The 21,683-nt window shown below is 36.3% G+C and overlaps 1 protein-coding gene across 1 annotated transcript in view; it reads right to left on the minus strand.

The window, feature by feature from the left end:
• LOC145684736 (venom allergen 3-like) overlaps positions 1-21,683 on the minus strand; it is a 354,554-nt gene that overhangs the window by 113,534 nt on the left and 219,337 nt on the right. Inside the window, exon 5 of the mRNA XM_081757113.1 lies at positions 9,845-9,968. Coding sequence (XP_081613239.1) covers positions 9,845-9,968 — 124 coding nt within the window. The remainder of the gene's footprint in view (positions 1-9,844; positions 9,969-21,683) is intronic.

The raw sequence follows: 21,683 nt of genomic DNA on the forward strand, positions 1-21,683 counted from the left end.
GGAGGAGAGTACAATGCTCTGACACTTGAAATGCATCTTGATCTGTATACTTCAACAAACTTTTCTTATTAGATTACGCAATTTCTAGTTTCTTACTCCGATTATTCAAAGTATTCAAATGTTCTCGGAGGGAGTGACCGACCCTACCTTTAATCCGTCCGTGGTGTCATTCAGTTTTGCTTTTTTTCTACTAATTCAAAATGCTTTCCGAAACAAGTTGTCTTCTTGTGACTGCAGGGGGCGGAAGAAACAAACAAACCGTGAAAGGAAGAAAGAAGTGGTTTTGGGCTCTTCCAGTCCAGACCATTCTAACCACTGAGAAGTGAGAATCACATTAAAAGCAGCTAGAAAAGATGGTCAGCCCTTTCCCCTCTGCAGAATACTTTTTATTCTCTGTTGCCAAACTTACTGAAGAATATATTGCAATTAATCTAACGCATGTAACGTAAATTGGAGACCGTGGTTGGATTTACATGGGTCTTGTGTATTTGTATTAAAAATTTCAAGTCATTACCTGTAATACTTTGTTAGAAATTACCATATTAAAATTTACGTGTTATCCAATGGAGAGTTAGAAACCTAAGCGAAGAGGTATAAGATCTTTTAAACGGCACCATTCTTACGATGTTTTTAAGCAGCAGTAAAATATCTGGCTCAAAACATTAACAGATGCGCGATTTATTGTGACCCAAACCAAGACACACACAAACCTAAAACTCGTTTTTAAATATGTCACTACTCAACCAAATCAGTTTTCTTTTCTTTTCTTTTTTTTCTGGGTCAATATTACACCCTCTCAAATTTCATCTCAGCTTTTTTTTACTGATCAACATCTACCCACCCAATATTTTTAAATTCCATAAAAATATACTGAATGCTAAATATCAATTTTTAAAGAGTTTTTCTACCCAATTACCCCTTGCACCCAATTCCCCCTTCTACCCTATAGCTCTTCCTCGTTGTTCAATCACTTATTTTTGTCCTTACAGATTCTTTGTTTTTGGCTAGGATATGTAGCCAGTGTTAAAGTAATTGAAGTAAACGATGTAAGTTGGTTCTCAAAATAATTAGTGCAGCCATTACTACATAATTATTGGTCAAGTAATTAAGTTTTATTATTGACAGTTTTATTCAAACTAATTGATAATCTTGCATACTGTGTGTAAATTGAAGAAACTGTTTTCCAATTAGAAAGTAATTTATCAATGCCTGTATTTTCCTTTTAATAATGTCTTTGTGATAATGTTTGTGACATTTTCTATGTTACAAACTTTGCTTCACTTAATATATATTAATATCATCGCTGAGCAAAGCAGAATGTTTCAGTTTAGAAAGTTAAACATTCACATTGAATTTGATAAATTAGTTCTATTTTACCCACGACCAAAGAAGAAGGGAGCTGTTCCGTTGAAATCTCTCATGACTTATGTATACGTTTCTCGAGGAATCTTGGTGAGTACCAAATTTTCATTATGCTGTCCTCGCTACCCAAGTTCAATGAAAATTCTTGTGATTACTGTATCTTGTTTTCTGGCTTGATCAAGTGATGTCTGAATCTCAATCAGCTTTTACACCTTTGGACTATGATGAAGTTTTTTTGTTTTTCCAAGGAGTCTCCAAAGGGCAAAATGTCTGAACCAGAGATGGAGTGGAGCAGTGGGTCAAGTGGGTCAGCGGGTTGTGGTCAACAGAACGTCACTCACTGCTACCTACCACCCACCGTAACCCACTCTGACCCACCGACTCATTCAGACCCACTGACCCACTCTACGCAGTCCATTGTAGACATCATGTTCTCAACACTAGTGAAATTGTTTGTGTTTCGCTTTCAAGATCTCCATTTTTCTTCCTTTTTCATGTGTTTCTATTTACTTACCTGAGATGATTATATGTAAGTGAACTTCAGGTATTTTTGGATATTGATATTTGGAACTGTAATAATAGCAATAGGATTTACTACCTGGCTCTCAAGACACAGCCAGTTAGTTTTTAGATGAGCTAACTACTAAAAAACTATATTTTTGAATCACCTGTAGTATGATCACGGTCAAATGGCAAAGCCAAATGAAATGACTTTTGGTATATAATTAGGCTATAATCCGAATTGGGATGTTATCACATCGCTTTTACTATAATACATGCACTGAAGGGGGGGACATGGGGTCCGAGTTTTTACGAAAAATTGAGTATCTCACAAATGGTTCAATTTAGGGAGTGAAATTCAGTATATTAACTATAAACAGAACGCGTCCTAGCATTTTTTAATGTCTCTTTTATGGGGGACTTTCTATATATGGGAAATTGGTAGTGGGTAGATTTGTAAATTAATCGAAATCGAGCGATATTAGTTGAGAAACAATTATAAATTTGGAGCGTTCAGAGCGCAAGGCAATGAAGCCATAAGGTTGTCAGAAAAATAGAAGTACTGTAAGCTTAATTATATAGAAGTTTTAAATGATCACGGTATGCTTAATTATATGGAAAACTTTTTATCCTTTCTTTGGTCCTCTATACCTTGATTTGAGAGTTTCAAATTTCCACTGAACCCTATTTTCCACTGGAAAGTATCTGTAATTCAACAAGGCAATAATTACATATGATAATTAAATTCAAATTCGTCATAATTTGGACCATGACAAATACTTTACCATTCTATATTGTAAAGGTAAGATCCATCGGTAATGTAACAGAGCGGTGCTTGAGCGATTGACTATAGAAATCCAATCCCGGATTAGTGATAATTTCACAGCTTTGTTTTATTACAAGTGTAAAATCTTTAGTCAGTGGAGAGGATAACGTGGATCATGGGTCAGAATTGCTGACGATGGGTTTTGGTGGGTCGGAGTTGGTCGCAGTGGTTCAGAGTGGGTGGTGGGTCAGAGTGTGTCACGGTAGGTAGTAGGCCAGAGAGGGTCACGGTGGGTCGTAGTAGGTCATGGTAGGTGTTGGCTAAGAGTGGATCGTGGGTCAAGTTTTCATTGAACCACGCGATTTGAACAGTGATCAGAAATAACGAATTGAAGCAAGTATCATTCCTGCTGATCACTGTTCAGACATTTTGTCCTTTGTATGTTTTCCTTAGAACAACGAAAACATCATAATCTGATGCTTCAAAGCTCTGAAGGTTGCTTGAGATTCCGCCATCAGTTCTTCAAATCTGACGTATTATAAGAAAAGTAACAATGCAATGTAGTGCCTTTTTTTGCTAAACAAATGCACGTTTAAGAATACGCGTAACTGCGGTCTCAATTAATGCGGATAAACAACACTATTGCATTTGCTGTCACTACTGGAAGTAGGATGTTTTTATAGATTAGTTGATATTTAAGAACTCAAGTGTTTTACTTGCCTGCTGATGTGGCAGTCATCAATGAGCACGTAAGGTTGTAACGGAAAATGAGACTGAATTAAAATATTCATTACGAAGCAACAGTCTAAAGGAGATTAAGAGGGTGAATGTCATTCAACAAATAAAAGTAAGATTAGTTGCTGAGGATGATAGGCAAATATAAAAGTTTGTAGTAAAGCTATACGTGTAAGAGTAAAATTGTAAGGGAATCACAATAGTTCCAAGAAGCAAGGAAACATGAAGTTTGTTTACAGTGTGTCCGAAAAGTCCCGTGCCATCGATAAAATCATATTTGTTCAATGTGCACTTTGTTCAATTCTACACATGTTTTGAAGCGGAATCGTAAAGAATGAATATACGGGGGACAATTTGGTCAAATTGCTTCCCATAAATCTTTTGTTTTAGTGCAAAGATGAACCCCGTGCTTTACGCAGGATTACAACAGAGATTAAACTTACTCCTAGAAAACATAGTTCATAGAATTAAAATCAAGTGAGCCTACAGTTCCTTGACAATCAATCCAGTGTGCCTGAAATCTGGCATATATATGTTCTAATAATGCCGAATTCCGGTATCAACCATGCTCACATTATCAAATAGTTTTCACTGTTTACAACCGCTTTAAAAAGGTGAGGGGGCCGCGGTGGCTCAGTGATAGAGCGTTCACCTCTAGTGCTTGGGGTCCCGGCTTCGATTCCAGCCCCCGCCAAGTGAACTTTGTGGTGGACGAACACCGTGTGCGTGGGTTTCCTCGGGGTTCTCCCGTTTCCTCTCACTTTCTTCATTCCACCATTTGATTCATTACTCATCATCACCGTCTCCTTTAGCCTAACCGGCATAACCGTGGAACGTAAAACTCAAAGATTTCATTTCATTTCATTTTTAAAAATGTGAGGAGCCATGTTTCCATACATATAGCTCTCTGAGTTCTTTCCTTTCTGTGTGATTCGTATCAATGACAATGTTACCACTAATTCTAAGGCCACCAGTGCCTTTTTTCTTTATCTTCGTTGCAAATAATAACGAAACCTTATAATTCTTTTAGACTAAAACTCCTGGTACATTTAAATTTTCCAGGTAAATTTTCACAACAAAGTATATTTCAAGGCAGGCCTCTACCCAGAATTGAATAAAGTTCAAATAAAGTGGTGGTTTTGTTTCCTTCTTAAAACTTATGAAGAGTTTGCTGGGTACAAATAGGAAAATTCGTTAAACATGGGAAAGAAAATTATAGTATCGTTAAGTACATAACTTGAAAATGAAAAATAGAATTAATAATTCAAAATTTGAAAATAGTTGATAGCGCGTGACGAAGGTCTATTACTCTATTCGCTCAGTATTTGTGCTGTCTATTGGTATGTCTGTGTTGTCGAATACTTGAACTGATTCTCATGAAACTTCCACAGATTGTTTCTTGCTTCAAAGTACAAGTCAAGTTCGTTGGAGAAAACTTCAGGCAAGGGGGAGGGAATGAAAATTCACTCTAAAAGTTAAAGAATGTAGAAAAACAGAGATAAAACGGAATCGAGTGGACTCTTTGGTATTATATGAACTTTATCAAGGTTTAAACTTACTCCGGGGATTAGAACGACAGACTCCGGGCGGTTGTGGGGCAAAATCGGACAAGAAATGAAAAAAGGAATAAGATCATTAAATTACTGACAGATTCCGACGAAATTTTCCATGGTTGTTTATTAGTTCAAAGTACAAACCAAGCCTTAAGGGGGAAAATATTTGAGAAGGACGTAGCTAGAAAATTAAAAACGGGAAGAACTCTAAAAATGAGATGATATGATTTGAATAAAACTTTCAGAGGTTTATAACGAGATTGCAGAATCTTTATACTCCTATGAAACTGATACAATTAAGTCATTCATCCACTGACTTACCATCTTTGTGGTAACAAGTTGCAAGCTAAATTACGTGTCGTAGAATGATTTCTTGTCATCCGGAATTAACGGAAAAGTTTTATCGCAAGATTCAAGGTTTATCATTGATTGGTAGTTTTGCATTGTAAGCTACATCTACCGAGATTGTAACGCCAGGAGGCACAACTTCTGACTTTCGCAGCAGGAAACTTTTCATTTAACATGGCCATCAATAAACTCGCAAGTAGATACGTAACCTATAGATACTGAAAAATCGTACTGTAAATGACGGTGTTTTGAAACAGAAAATCTCTCTTTTTATAAAATGATTTCGTGAATTTATTAAACCACTTGGACACCAACTTTTAAAGGATAAGACGTTCTCAGTCGAAACGTTTGCTACATAGTAACCGGCATTTTTCGCACTTACGATTATCTCATTGCATTCGCCAAGCAAGTCCTATATTAAACATAAACGGTAGATTTTACTTCTCCTCGTTTCACTACTTTCGATTACAGAGAGAGCTGGCACTTTCAAAAACGCTTATCTGGTTGGACATTTTGAGATTTATTTTCTTCCGAAACCTGACGCTGACTTCAACGTCCTCTATTGTCCTCTAGGAACTGTTTTTTTCTTACCTCTTAGGTATAGAGCGAATCTTAAAGATAATGTAGAGTTCAAAAAGTAATTTTATTATTTTTGGTTTTTATTCTCTTCGTAAGTCTAACGTTTCAATTGTCCAACAAAGACTAAAAGACAGGATTCCTGTATGCTTGGATTAATATCATCGTCAGGGCGTAGAAATGTTAACTCTTTACCCCACGACAAGCATTGTTTTTTCGAAACCACTGTTTTACACTACAAAGTGCAACATTCTTATCCATATTCTTCAATAAATGACTATACAATTCTATTTTGTATTCACGATCGTGGGGATCGAAAAATTGCAGCTTAAATGGATGAAGTTTTCCTTCGGGATATCGTGAATGGCTGAGCGTCTTGTCTTATCCTCCCTTTCTTTCCAAATACTGTATTTACGCGATCCCAAGAAGTACTTCATAAAAAAAATCATCCCCAAAATCAAGGTGCGTCGTAGATTCGAGTTATGCAAATTTAAGTCTACATTTTGCACTGTTAGTAAGACCCAATTTAGAGCAGAAAACGATTGAGTTTTGCCGGAGATAGCTAATCCTGTTAGTCACAATTCTGTAAATAATGTATACTAGGGATACCCACATTTTTGGAAAAACGGAAAATTGTTTTATCCGGAAAGTGGAAAATTGGAAACTGAAGACGAAAAATTTTCAGTTTATTTTCCCATATTTATTTACGTTTTTCTTTCTTAAAAATCAATGCAATGCAGTTTTTTCCGTTTCCGCCAAGGGTGCGCCTTACATTTGAAATAGTCTTAGATTCGCGTAAATACGGTATTCAAAAATGGCTTGCAACCAGCTTTAATTGAAACCTACGTGTGAAACTTCCAAACTTCTATTCTTATAAACTTTTCGCTGAGGTGTATATTTTACTAGTTTTTCCTATGGTTCCGGACTTTGACCCCAGGAAAACTATGTTGGAATGCTCGGAAGTACTTAATATTTCTGTAGATTATTCTATAAAATTTGTTAAAATTACAGTTAAAATAGGTAATAGAAAAAGCTAGGTATAATAGATAGCTTTCACCTTTGTCTACAAATCACTTTTTCTTTCTAATGCACAAATATTTACACTTAATAGACTGTTTTTGAAATATCTAACCATATAATATTCTCTCACATTCGCAGATATTGCAATTTTTAATTTCTGAACTCAAAATCAAACTTTCCACCACAAATTCTGTTTTGTGCAAAATTTGCCACAAGAATGCAATATTGACTTACATTACAAAACTATAATATTAATTAGACATGGCTAGCCACCTCAATTTGAAATTCTAGAAAAGGTGTTACATGTGTTACAAACACTATTTAGATTTTGCGTGAAATGTTACAATACAAATTTGTAACTGCTAAACGAACACGTCTTCTACTTCATTTTAAAACCATTATCTCTCTCTTAAAGTGAAATATGGCTATGAAAATCAGAACTATCGTATTGATCTGGACAATTACAATTTTGAGAAAAGTAGAATTTTGAAATGAAATGAAATCTTTGAATTTTACGTCCCACGGTTATGCCGGTTAGGCTAAAGGAGACGGTGATGATGAGTGATGAATGAAATGGTGGAATGAAGAAAGTGGGAAGAAACGGGAGAACCCCGAGAAAACCCACGCACACGGTGTTTGTTCACCACAAAGTTCACTTGGCGGGGGTTGGGATCGAACCCGGGACCCCAAGCACCAGAGGTGAACGCTCTACCACTGAGCCACCGCGGCCCCCAAGTAGAATTTTGACACCTTGCGTTGAACAAAGACTGTTCTAATTTGTCGGAAATAATGAACCCATTAGCCGAATCTCTCATTTTAAAACAAAGTATTGCCTTCGAATCGGCTGATCATTTAGAAACCACAACAAATCAGAATCAAAACATTTACTTAGATTAAAAATTCATAGACGTTGCTCTTTTAGAACGTAGTCGAAAGCTTTTCGATCCGGATAAAATCAATATATGCAAACAGGTTATATCTGAAACAAGGGAAACATTGATTATTGTCGACCATATGCGATGTATTTGCTTTCGATCCTGAAATTACAGTTTAGTTGGGGTATATAATGTAAATTATAGTTAAAGAGTAATGCAGTTTTTAGGCTATTTTTAACCATAGACCTCATAAATTAAGAAACGAAGCTTGGAAACGTATAAACGAACTTATGAAGGCCAATATCTTTGAGAGGAGCAGCTCCCCCTTTACCTACATTCTTGTATTTGTACTAACTAAAAGCTACATATTTTATTTTCGGGTATTTTATCATATTTTATGTAATATACAGGATGTTTCTGAATTTGTTGACAACATAATTAAATATCTGCCTTATCTTTAGTCATTACGAAAAAAAGTTCAGTTTATTTATAACCAGGCTATGGGAATGACAGGTACAACATTCCCTTTCAAGTATATAAACCCAGATGCAAAGAAAAATAATTCTTGTTTTATTATAATTCGCATAGACAATGTCTAACATCGTAAGAGGAAATTATAAAGATTAAATATGATGCATTCTAAACTGCAATTCTTTTTCTTTCTCGCTTTTATTTGACCAGTAAAACAAAGATAACATCTCCAGTTTAACATTGTTCAGCGACACACTGAAAAGTCTAATTTAATTTTATACTTCGGCATACCACTTTCATCCTACCAAAAAGTGAATAACATAGAAACCTCGCTTCAATTAAATTCAATTCTTTCTTAGCATCCTATGGATATGATATTCATCGCTCTGAAGTATCTACTTCAAGAAAATGATGATTGTGTGTAAAATAGTATTTCTCTTGATATTATGTAAGCACCGAATAGCTTTGTCTTTACTTTATCGATACTGTGTAAAATCATAAATATTTTTTCACACATTTCTCTGTGTTAGATACCTGAACATGGAGTGTCAATGAAGAAAATCGAACATTTTTGGCACATTTTGTTTTTTTCGTTTTAATCAAATTTTAATAACATTTTTTCCAGTTCACAGTTGGCATCTTTACTGAAAGTGATACACTCGTCACAAGTAACAGTTTGATGTAAAAGACGCGCCACACTCTGGATGGAAATTGAATTGCAATTAGAACTATTTGAATGTATTAATCCATGCGCATCCACACCGAACGACACTCGAATTAGTCTATCAGATGAAATCTTATCATACAGTCATCAGTAGTAACCTGCCCTGCACGTCTTGAGAGAGATACAGAAATATACCAAAAGTCCAAGATGTATCCATTTGTGCATCCCTGGTAAGTCAACATCCTTCTGCCCGCCATCATTTTCTTTTGTCCAGAATTATTGTGGGGAACTAAAAATGCTGCAAACGTCAAACACAGCAAGAAAAAGCCTCCTATCAAACGAAACAGACATATTTCATGTTATGCTGATTCATCCAGGACATTATTGTTTATCTACTGGAACGAAGAAGTCATCTGTTGCATTGAGCTCATTACAGGAAAGTATCTGTAAATTCGGGGATGTATTATGAATAACTGCATCTAGTACACGCTTTTCCAGACAAACGAACAGCAAGACACCACCCAGTGATTGTTCAATTCGACAAGTTCTCACACTGCAACCACGAAGAAAATAATGTTTTAGGGGTTAGGAATGGAGGCGGCGTCAGATCTGACAATCTCCTCAGACCTTCTTAATTTAATATCCTCTACACCTACCAAACTCAATGCATAACATTCTTCACCTACGACGCGACATTGAACATTTAGATTCATACATCCTTCGCCTAAATAATGGTTGAATTTTATTGCTAAAGGATCGAAGAGTTCTCTAAACTATGAAAACTGTTGTGAATAAAGGTGGGGAATATGTGTATATTGATTACTCCTATGAAATTAGGGGCTTCATTGTTTCGTGATTAGTGATTAAATGGAATGTTAAGAAAATCGACGTAACTTATACACTAACCAAAAGTAACGACTTAAATATAAAAGACACTAAAAGACTAGTATATTATACTATTATGTTTACTTACTCATAATATGAAACTAAGGCCGAGTTAAATATCTTTACTTCACCGTACCACATGTCAATAACTCGTTTCCAGCTCATGCCCTTATTCATTTCAAAGCCGATATTTTGCATAACGAACGTTTTATCTATAGGATAAAAATAAGAACATGAATAAATTTCAAGATAAATCGAAGCAAATAACTTTCTATAAATCATTGTTTAGTTAAGGACGGTAACTATCTATAAATTGGAACATATTTGGCATTTTTTTTACAGTAAGATAAACAGCAAATTCTGAACAGTTAATTATAAAAGGAAAACTTCTTCTAATAATTTTCCAGGAGGTAATGTACAGCCAGCCACAAAAGTAATTCCCGCCCTTAAGGACTCTGCGGGGTCCAGGTCTTTTGCAGTTGTGAGACAGCCTAGACAGATGCAACCCAACTTACACATAACTTTTCTCGGCACTGACAGCAGTTGGTAGCACTGAATCAAGTCTTTATGCAAGTAAAATTGTGAGTAGATGACGCACGAAACATTTCTCCATTCTGAGATCAATCTCTCTGGTTCAGAGCGTTTTGTCCAATGAACATCATATGTTAACCTCAATATTGCTGTGTATGTAATGTATTTTTTCATTATATACTGTATATTCAAAGAAATAAAAACACTGATCACACATGAATCAGAAAATGCCTGAAAGTAGTTGAAAATATCAAATCTAGAACAATTACTGGAAATAACTTTGTAAATGATTGCCTCCATTGAGAGACCTTCTCCAATTCTCCTCATTCCAACATCTTCTTCTTTGTGGAGGAGAGAAGATCTTGCTTATTACACTGAGTATGCATTGAAATTGAAATTGAAACAGGAACAGTTGAAAAAGTTTCAGCCTCGCGGGAATTCGAACCCGCGTCTACCGAACAGAAGTTCAATGTGCTAACCACTCACCTACCGCGCCACTTAGCCTTCAACCAATACTAATAACTAGTTAAAATCATTTCATGGAAAAATATAAACAAAATACTCAAATATAACACAAACAAACAAGTATAAACAAAATATGAATAAAAATATAAATAAGAATATAAGCAACTTATGTGAGTGTCTTAATGACTTACTTGAGATTTCCTTGTTTACCTCAAAAACAAGTTACATACACGTTGCTCAATTAAGTAATTATCAAGAAATGTTCTTGAAGTTGAGGCGACGTCATCCGCAGAGCCGTATCTTGTTAGGGGCAACTGTCCCCCGGAGAAGCTCCCCGCCGTTCGAGGGGGCCCACTTTCAGACAAAATTTTCTTACTCCATATACGACAGGAACAAGAAATGAGGAATGAAGCATCAAATGGGGTCGCTACATTACATAAACAAAACAGCACACAAAAGGTAAATAGAACAAAAATGTGTCGTGGACCCATTTGAGTAATATTTATATGAACAAAAACACCAGAGGTGCAAAAAGTGCAGCCAAGTTCCTCAGCTTCAAAAAGTGTTGAGATGAGGATGGATGAGCCAAGTTCCTTGGCCACTGCAACTGAAAGGGACACTGGAACTTGGCGTGAGGTGTCTAACATATTCGAATACATTAAGATGTATGTTCCTAGTTTCACGGCCGAGACATTTCAGTCCTAAGGCTAGTGGTGACACCCAAATCCACCACGCTCACAAACACCACCCCTAAGGCTCGTTAACATCATTTACTTTGACACTTCGTGGAGGAATATAAGTTTTCCTTGTCTGGGTTTCGAACCAACAATCTTACTGCAGTATTCTGTATATGTGCCTTAGCTCATTAGCAAAGTTGATATTCCTAAGGTTGATGGTGGTCCCAAACCCACCACGCCCACCACCACTATCCCTAAGATTCCTTAACATCATTTTCCTTGATACCTCGCGCCAAGTTCCAGTGTCCCTTTCAGATGCAGTGGCCAAGGAACTTGGCTCATCCATCCTCATCTCAACATTTTTTGAAGCTGACGAACTTGGCTGCACTTTTTGCACCTCTGGTGTTTTTGTTCATATTTCACTTCTTTTTGTAGTTCATCATGTCAATATCGTATATTGAAATTCTCAATTGTGGCATATTGCTGGATTTAAATTTAAAATTGTACATTTTTAAAGGAGTCATAATGTGTCACATACAACATTAGTTCCCAAGGGCTCTCCCACCGGGAATCGAACCCAAGACCTGTACAAGAAAGGCGCACATGCTAGCCACTAGAACAGCAGGGAGGATTTATTCTATCAAATATCTGTCAGAGCGTTATGTCCAAACGAGATTCCAATTCATTTACCCGAACTACAAAATCACGATCGCTAACATCTCATTTTTCATTACTTAATACGAAGAGTATCAACAGGGCCCAAAACCCTTGATGCTGAATCCTCGCTGCTACATCACTAGACATAGCTGGTGTTTCAATATACCTAGTTGTTCTCTACCTTTTCACGTTGCGAAATTACGGAGTTCATTACATGACGCGCATGTTGCGCAGTTTCATACTGCCTCGGGTTTTCCTTCCAATGATATACACCTTTCAAATAGCTTGTAAACTTAATAATATTTGCCACCAACATATCCTAACTGTATATAAAGCTACATGAACTGGCATAAATTAAAGAGGTGCTTCCGGTTGACGTGGAAAGTTGAAATGATGAAGGGGGATGAAGAATTTTCCCATGTTATTTAAATGGGTCTTTTTTTTTTACATATAATCTCATGTTTTAGGAACTTGGAATTGGAATTTAAAAAATTGAAATTCGGTATGCTTGTACGTTTTCATTAGTATTACCTAAGTAAATCAGTAAAAATAAACAATTCCAACTTTAGAGTGGTTTTCTGGGGAACTGAAAAATCTTTCCCATGGTACGTATTTATATGGGACACCTTTTACACCCCAAAATTATACGGCACTTTCTGTAGGGCTACAATAATTAAATTTGACGTGATTGTAGTTTTTCGGAACTAACCGACAGAAAAATTGCCAAAAGTGAATATTTTTAATTTTTAGGGAGTCTAAAGGGGAGATGAAGAAATTCCCCATGCTATTTAAATAGGCCTTTTTTGGACAAATAATCTCATATTTTAGGTACTTGAAATTGGAATACAAACGTGAAATTCGGTATGCTTCAATGTTTTCGTTAGTATTACCTAAGTAAGTCAGTAAAAATGAAAATATCCAAATTTAGAGTGGTTTTATGGGGAACAGAAAAACCTTTTCCATGTTATTTATATTGGACGTCTTCTAAACCCCAAAATGTTTAGGCACTTCCGGCAGGGTTAGAATGATGAAATTTGGCACGATTGTATCCTCCCGGGACTAACCAACAGGAAATTGCTAAAATTGAATATTTTTAATTTTTAAGGAGTCTAAAGGAAGATGAAGAAATCACCATGTTATTTAAATAGGCGTTTTCCTGGAATACAAAATCTGATCTTTTAGATACTTGAAATAGGAAAAGAAACTTGAAATTCTGGAATTGTAAGCTTAAGAGGTGTGAGGAAGTAGGACGAGCAAAGGCGAGGGTGTGGGGGCGAACCCCCGAAGGGCAAATTCAGGAAATATGAAGAGCAAAAGGCACGAAATTCACTGTTGATGAAAAGGCTAATACGTAAGAGATTCTCACACTGTTCACAGATAGAGACACGAAGTATCAAGATCATTTTACATAACGACTATGGTAACTATAATATAACTCTGGTACCAATATATTTACGAAATCGGTTACATTTTGTTGCTAGTCTCACATAAATTCGAACAATTGGATTTTTCATTTTTTCGAAAACTTCATTAATTTTAAATATTCTCACCTCTACATTATCTTACTTATCAAATTAATTTCAATATCTATTTAATACCAATGTCTGCAATAAAGGAAAAATATTCACCGAAAAAAGACAAAATATTGGCTTTCCTTGTCTAGGTTTCCAACCACGAAATTTACGGCAGTATGTACGTGACTTAGCCCACGGTTTTAAAAGTTAACTGATTCACAGAACGTGCCTCATTAACTTGCTTAACTACTTATTACTAGCTTTCACTTATTTTACTCGCACACTGAGAAAAACTGTATGTGGCGTACGTAAAAACGTTTGTTACATGTCTAAATCCTGTAGTTGTTGGACTTAACGTACACTAAACGTATAATTGAAAACAGTATATTTGAACGTACTTTCCGTTTTAGTGTTCCGAATAAACGTACTTTCCACACGAACGAAAACACTGTATGTAGGCGGTCAGGATCTCACATACAGATGGCCGTATGTAACTTATAGCTGACGTACGTAATGTTAGATGTTAGATGGTAGAAGACTGTTAGATGTCAGACATCCTGCAACGACATTGTGTGTAAGATCTAAGCGGGAAAGAGGGCAGTGCGTATGTAACATATGGATAACGTATGTGAAGTATAGCCAATACATCAGCGAGGAGGGCACCAACTCGACCACTCAGACGATTGACAACATTATCACTATGCACATGATGTGTTCAATAACGGAATCGTTCCCGATTTCTGATTGTAAGGAGATTTTTTTTTTTCCTAATGAAAAAATTTCCGTAGCAAATTCCTCAAATTTCATTTTCAAGCCGTTATAGTGTACCTTTATGGAGAGTTTCGCATCTTTATCTCATTAAGAAGTACCTAATGGCTATGGACAGTTTTTCGCCCATAAAAATTCCCATAGCACATTCCTTAAATTTGGAACCTTTATTTACACAGGTCATTACATAAGATAGGTATCATTATGCAGAGTTTCAATTCTCTATCTCATTTGGAAGCACCTAATCAATGATGAGTGAGTAAATGAACCGATCTCTGTTTGAGTAAGGGCAATTTTTCGCCCGTAAAAAATTCCATAGCACATTACTTAAATTTCGGATATTTTTCATATTCAAGCCATTATAAGCTACCTTCGTGTAGACATTCACATCTTCATCTCATTGGGAAGTACCTAATGGCTGCGGACAATTTTTCGTCTATAAAAAAATTCCCAAAGCACATTCGTCACATTTCGGACTTTTTCCGTACTCAGGTCATTATAAGATACCTTTATGCAGAGTTTCACGACTTATCTCATTGGAAATACAAAATCAATGTGATGAGCGAGTGAGTGAATCGATTTCTGCTTGACTAAGGACAGTTTTCAACCATAAAATTTTTCGATAGCACTTCCTTAAATTTCGGACACTTTCCATACTCAAATCATTATAAGGTACCTTTATGCAGAGATTCATCCTTCTATCTCATTGGGAAGTACCTAATTAATGTTATGAATGAGTCAATCATTGAGTGAACCGATTTCTGCTTGGCTACGGACAGTTTTCACCCATAAAAATTTCCTTTAGTACATTACTTAAATTTCAAACCTTTTCCATACTCAAGTCATGATAAGGTACCAATATACAGACTTTTACGTCAATATTTCATAAACAAGTACTTAATCAATGTGACGAGTGAATGAATGAACCGATATCTGCTTGGTTAAAAATAGTTTTTCGCCCATAAAAAACTTCCCATTGCACATTCCTCACATTTAAGACTTTTTTTCACACTCAAGTCATTATAAGGTACCTTTATGCACAGCTTCACGTCATTATTATTGGAAACTAACAAATCAATGTGATGAGTGACTGAATGAACCGTGCTTTGCTAAGGACAGTTTTTCGCCCATGAAAAATTTCCTCAAATTTCGGAATTTTTTCACACTTAACCCATTATAAGGTACAGTACCTTTATGCAGAGTTTCACGTCTCTATCTCATTGGAAAGTACCTAATCAGTTTGATGAGTGAGAAGACGAACATATTTATGTTTGGCTAAGGACAGTTTCTTGCCCATTAAAAAATCCCATAGCACATTAATCACTTTTCGGACTTTTTCTGTACTCTAGTCATTATAGGGTGCTTCTATGCAAAGTTTCACGTCTATACCTCATTGAGAATTACCTAATCAATTTGATGATTGAGAGAATAAAACGAATTCTACTTGGCTAAGAACAGTTTTTCGCCAATAAAAAATTTCTTATGACACATGCCACACATTTCGGAACTTTTCTATGCTCAAGTCAATATAGGGTAACTCTATGCAAAGTTTCACGTTTCTATCTCATTGGGAAGTATCTAATCAATTTGATGAGAGAGAGTGAACCGATTTCTGTTTGCCTAAGGACAGTTTTTCGCCCATAAATAATTCCCATAGCACATTCCTCACATTTTGGACTTTTTCCATACTCAGGTCGTTATAGGGTACCTTTATGCAGAGTTTCACGTCTCTATCCCATTGGGAAGTACCTAATTAACTTGATCAGTGAGTGAGTGAAACGATTTCTTGCTTGGCTAAGGAAAGTTTTTTGCCAATAAAAACTTTCCCATTATAAATTCCTTAAATTTCGGACTTGGCTTGGCTAAGGAAAGTTTTTTGCCTATAAAAACTTTCCCATTATAAATTCCTTAAATTTCGGACTTTTTCCATATTCAGGTTATTATAATGTACAATTGTGCAGTTTCACGTCTCTGTCTCAGTAAAAAGTACCTAATCAATTTGATGAGTGAGTGAGTGAAACGATTTTTTTCATGGCTAAGGACAGTTTTATACCCATAAAAGATTTCCCATAGCACATTCCTCAGATTTCGGACTTTTTCCATACTCACGTCGTTATAGGGTACCTTTATGCAGTTTCAAGTTTCTATCTCATTGGGAAGTACCTAATCAATTTCATGAGTGAGTGAGTGAAACGATTTTTCTCCTGGCTAAAGACAGTGTTTTGCCTATAAAAAATTTCCCATAGCACATTCCTCAGATTTCGGACTTTGGCCATACTCAAGTTATTGTAGGGTACCTTTATGCAAAGTTCCAAGTTTCTATCTCATTGGGAAGTACCTAATCAATTTGATGAGTGAGTGAGTGAAAAGATTTTTTTCCTGGCAGTTTTTTGCCCATAAAAAATTTCCCATAGGACATTCCTCAAATTTTGGACTTTTTCCATACTCAAATTGTTATAGGGTACGTTTATGCAAAGTTTCACGTTTCTATCTAATTGGGAAGTACCTAATCAATTTGATGAGTGAGTCAGTGAGTCAGTGAGCCTGAAAACAGCATATTTTGGGGGCCCAGTACTCGAATATGGTTGAAGGTAGGAATGTGAAATTTGGCATGTGAGTACATCTATGGGATATCTCCCTACATTCTAAATTTCATGTTTCTACCCTTAATAGAATCGGTTTTACAAAGCCTCGAAATCGGCGATTTTACCCAAACCTCTTGTTCGTGTATAATATGCTTACGGCAGTGCAGGCCAGTTTTCATTTCCTTCGCGGAACTTGGCTGCCATGCACTGCCGTGCATGTTGATTCGTATGGCTTTGAGATTTATCAATATTGTCCCCTTAATAATTTTGCCATGTATGGAATGGCCCCAGAGAGTAACTAACGGAACCGCAGACCTTGCCGTGCAGGATGGCCCACAGGCTCCGGTGGGCCCATAAAGATTAAGAGAAAGTTGAAGAGATTGGACCCAATAATTAGAAATCAACATTTTCTAGGGGCCCAAATAAGCTTATTAATCCTTGCCTCCCTAGAAAATAGTTGATTTGATTTTGAGTTTAACGTCCAGTTCAGCAGCGAAGCTATATGAGACCTGGACCTTCTGATTAACGTGGAATCCTAACCACATGAGCTCCCGCCGGGAAAGAATCTAAGTTACGATGGTGGACATCAGTTGCAGGGATGGTCCCGATTTACATTACATTTCGTCTTTAATATAACTTCTAATTTCCAAAGAAGAAAAGACGACAGAAATTATCTTCACATTCTTTAAATTGTAGAACGCGCGTAGAAATAGACAGCTCCAGGTTTATGTTCCATAACTACTAGTTTATTTTCTTTTATTCATATGAGGAGTTTGTGGCAAATTGAGTCCACATGATCATGAGGCTGCTGATCATGAGGCGCAATCCACTAAGTGTTCGAATTCCTCTGAAGAGCAAGGTTGGAATTTTAATTGTCCTCAGTATTTCCGTGTTCGTGTTCCTGTAGTGTTTGGAATACGTCGAAACCACATGAGGTACCAGTGGCGAACAATACTCCGGTTGGGACGATTTCCTGAAAAAAAAAATTGTGAAAGCAGGAAACTCTCATTGCAGCTACTTGATGTCAAATCCCGTCGTGGTAATTAGTAATGTTTCTGAATGGGAAGATAATGTTTATGTAATTGGTATTGTAATTATGTTATTCCTTTATTATTATTATTATTATTATTATTATTATTATTATTATTATTATTATTATTATTATTATTATTATTATTATTATTATTATTACCAAAATCGAAAGAAAAAGTAACATAGTCGAACGTACTCATAGGAACAGAAAAGATATAGAGTATGTCAGATGTTTCTTAAGTTTACACAAGAACGCAATAATATTATTACGTTTATGAATTTACAGATAGAATTATCATTTTATGACAAGAAATGGAATATCAAGATTTGTTAGCTGATAACAGTAATGCATTTTGTTTCGCCCTTCTTCTAAGGTGCCTTCCATTTCAATTCAGGCAGAGCATGTACCATCACCATCTCAGATATTGTTGAAACTTTTTTTATAGCAACTAGACATGTTTTTAAGAGACCCATATTTTTTTGTTTTGTCGAAAAAAATTTTCCCGCCAAGTAATGGGCCACCAAAGACGGGGAGTACAATTTATGAATTGTAGAAGACATGGAAAATGGTCAACTTCGAAGCCTCACCATTCGGCTATGGAGACAGGTAGAGCTATAATTCTTGTTGTGGTATGTACATAGGGATATAAATAAACTATATTTTATTATAGTTTGGTTTGCGCATGCGTATCTTTTTGTACATAAATTAACAAATGAACGTAAATTTATCTGAAAAGTCGAAGTTTGCGAATTTTTTTCGAGCACTTCCGGTTCGAATTTTAAAATTCTGTTTTCACGGTTGGTAAGACCTGGTTACCCGCTTTCCGAAAAAAAATTTGTATCGCTTCTGTGTGCGACCGTTTTGTAGCAAAAAATTCGAGAAATTGTAAAATTTTCAAAAATCGCCATTTTTGGGCGCCATTTTCTCGAAAACACCATCTTTTAAAACTCTGAAATTTTGTCAGATGGTTCAACTTTACATGAATAATAAACACACCAAATACCATTCTCGACCAATGCTTCATGAATTAACTGCAGCCTTTTAAAGTTAGCGAAGTTACGTTAACTTTGATGTCACAGTTAGCAACACTGGGAACAATAAAAGTGCAATGATTTGATGATGTTTGTGGTTCACATTCATTAAATGAAGAATAAAAGGTTTTCTTGACTGTTTTTTTTTCATTATTTTGATCCAGAAGGCTCTCAAATAGTAAAATGGGCCTCCCCCTACTCCTCCGTTTTCTTAAACCGAAATAATCTGAGGTGGAAATTACGATTACGAAAAACACAAATTTTAAGTTTACTTGAAATGGCCATCCAATAAATTCTGATGATCTACAAAAAGCCTGAACTATTACCTCAATGATGATTTGGAATGCTCCAGATAAAGTCTCAATTAAGTGCGATGTCATTACAGTGATCGAAAAAGGGCAAAAAGTTAAAAAAAAATCGAAACGTTTTCTTACGCGTTCCAAACAGAACAATCCCAACATAAGAATGGGTCACTCGGAATTTTACAGTATTCGACTAAAGTGGGTCAGTCCGCAACCTGCGAGGGAAGTGTGTATTGTGCAAATTTTAAGTTAGCTGCTACTGCGTTGCTACAAATCAAAGGTGCTGCCTGTATTGAAGCTGTCATGAGTGACCTATTTCCTTTAGTAGTATGATCCTAAGAAAATGACAACTGTCTTCTTCAAGAATGTGGTGAATGTCCTGGAATGGAAGGAGTAAGTGTGGAATCTTTAATTATTGATCCTGATAAAAATGAAAGTGTTACGTATGCCATATGGAAAAACAATAATCTCGTTAAAAAAACTGACACTTTCTGTTTTCGTATCGTACATTGCTTGTTTAACTGTAAGAATTGTAATTCATGACTACATCAAGAATTAATTGCTACCGAAAAGCACCATATAAAATTTCAAGATACAAATTCTATTTTACTTCATGTGGACTTCACTGAAAACTGGACTGTTATTCTGCAAAGTGAAATTCAGAGTTATCACCGGAATATGAAATACCTGACAGTTTTGTTGTAATAAACGACGATAAAACACACGATTCGGCTCATATACTCATAACCATAGACAAGATTCTAAAAATACTCGAAGAAAAGCGAAAAAAGGTTTGAATACGAGAAAATAAGTGTCTACAATTTCCCAAACCGTGTCAGTGATTTCTGATGGTGCTGCATCCCACTTTAAAAATCGATTTTAGATGTTCGAGATGCAGACAGGTCCAATAAAGCAGTGGTTTTGCAGTGAAACCGGCCATGCATGGTCTCTGCGACGGTATTGAGGGGGGGGGGGAGGTGTAAAGAATGTGGCAACGTGGCATAACCTTAGGCAAATACAGATACACAGTATTAAAACCGCAGAAGAAAAAATGAAATGAAATCTTTTAAGTTTTACGTCTCACGTTTTTTTTGCCGGTTAGGCTAAAGGAGACTGATTATGAGAAATGAATGAAATGCAGTAAGTGGGAGGAAACGGGATAACCCCAAGAAAACCCACGAGCACGATGTTTGTCCACCACAAAGCCCACACGGCACGATCTGGGATCGAACCAGGGACCCCAAGCACCGGAGATGAACGCTCTACCACTGAGCCACCGCGCCCCCACTAAAACCGCAGAAGAATTCGTGAGTATAGTGCAAGTACAAACTCCGGGTATTACTCTCGTTTTGTTGCCTGGAACTGAATTCGACGACTTCCGGAAGAAAAAAAAGGGAAAGTATGCGACCGGTAACTGGTATTCAACGAAGTCATCTTTGGCTTTCGGAAAATGGCGAAGTTTTTATGGCAGTAATGGGTCACCATGAACTAACTTCATGCCTTCCCCAAAATCGAACTTCTGCAATTCAAAGTATAGATTTAAGAAATCTGCAAAAAGGAACTTTTGTTGCATACATATATGTATGATAACCAGTGGTGCGTAGCAGAAATATTATGAATAAATCATGAATTACGTAAAGTTGAAGTGCTGTTTATGCTTCAACATGGACGTCAGCATTTGTGACTATAGACAATGTGCTACGCAGAGGCGGATCCAGGACGGACTTCTGGAAGGGGAGGTGGGGTATACTGCTACTTAGAGCTACGAGCTCCAAGCTCTGAGATCGCTTTTATTTATATTTAAAATAAAAAAAAGTTTCTTAACCCTAGATCCACTCCTGGACAAGTTGTGAGTGAGCCAACACCTATGGAGCACCTGCACGGTTACATGCTATTAGACACCAATCAAGCAAATGATTGGTCCATGTAAAAAATAAAAAAAATCAGTGAAATTTTGTTTCCGAAGACCATTTTAGGTAAGTGAACTTGAAATTTGTGCGTTTCGCAATCGTAATTTCCACCTCAGATTATTTCGGTGTAAGAAAACGGAGGAGTAGGAGGAGGCCCATTTTACTATTTGAGAGCCTTCTGGATCAAAATAATGAAAAAAAAAAACAGTCAAGAAAACCTTTTATTCTTCATTTAATGAATGTGAACCACAAACATCATCAAATCATTGCACTTTTATTGTTCCCAGTGTTGCTAACTGTGACATCAAAGTTAACGAAACTTCGCTAACTTTAAAAGGCTGCAGTTAATTCATGAAGCATTGGTCGAGAATGGTATTTGGTGTGTTTATTATTCATGTAAAGTTGAACCATCTGACAAACTTTCAGAATTTTAAAAGATGGTGTTTTCGAGAAA

The sequence above is a fragment of the Thermobia domestica genome, chromosome 5 (genome assembly GCF_964235325.1).
Source record: "Thermobia domestica chromosome 5, izTheDome1.hap1.1, whole genome shotgun sequence".
In the NCBI taxonomy this organism is placed as follows: Eukaryota; Metazoa; Arthropoda; class Insecta; order Zygentoma; family Lepismatidae; genus Thermobia; species Thermobia domestica.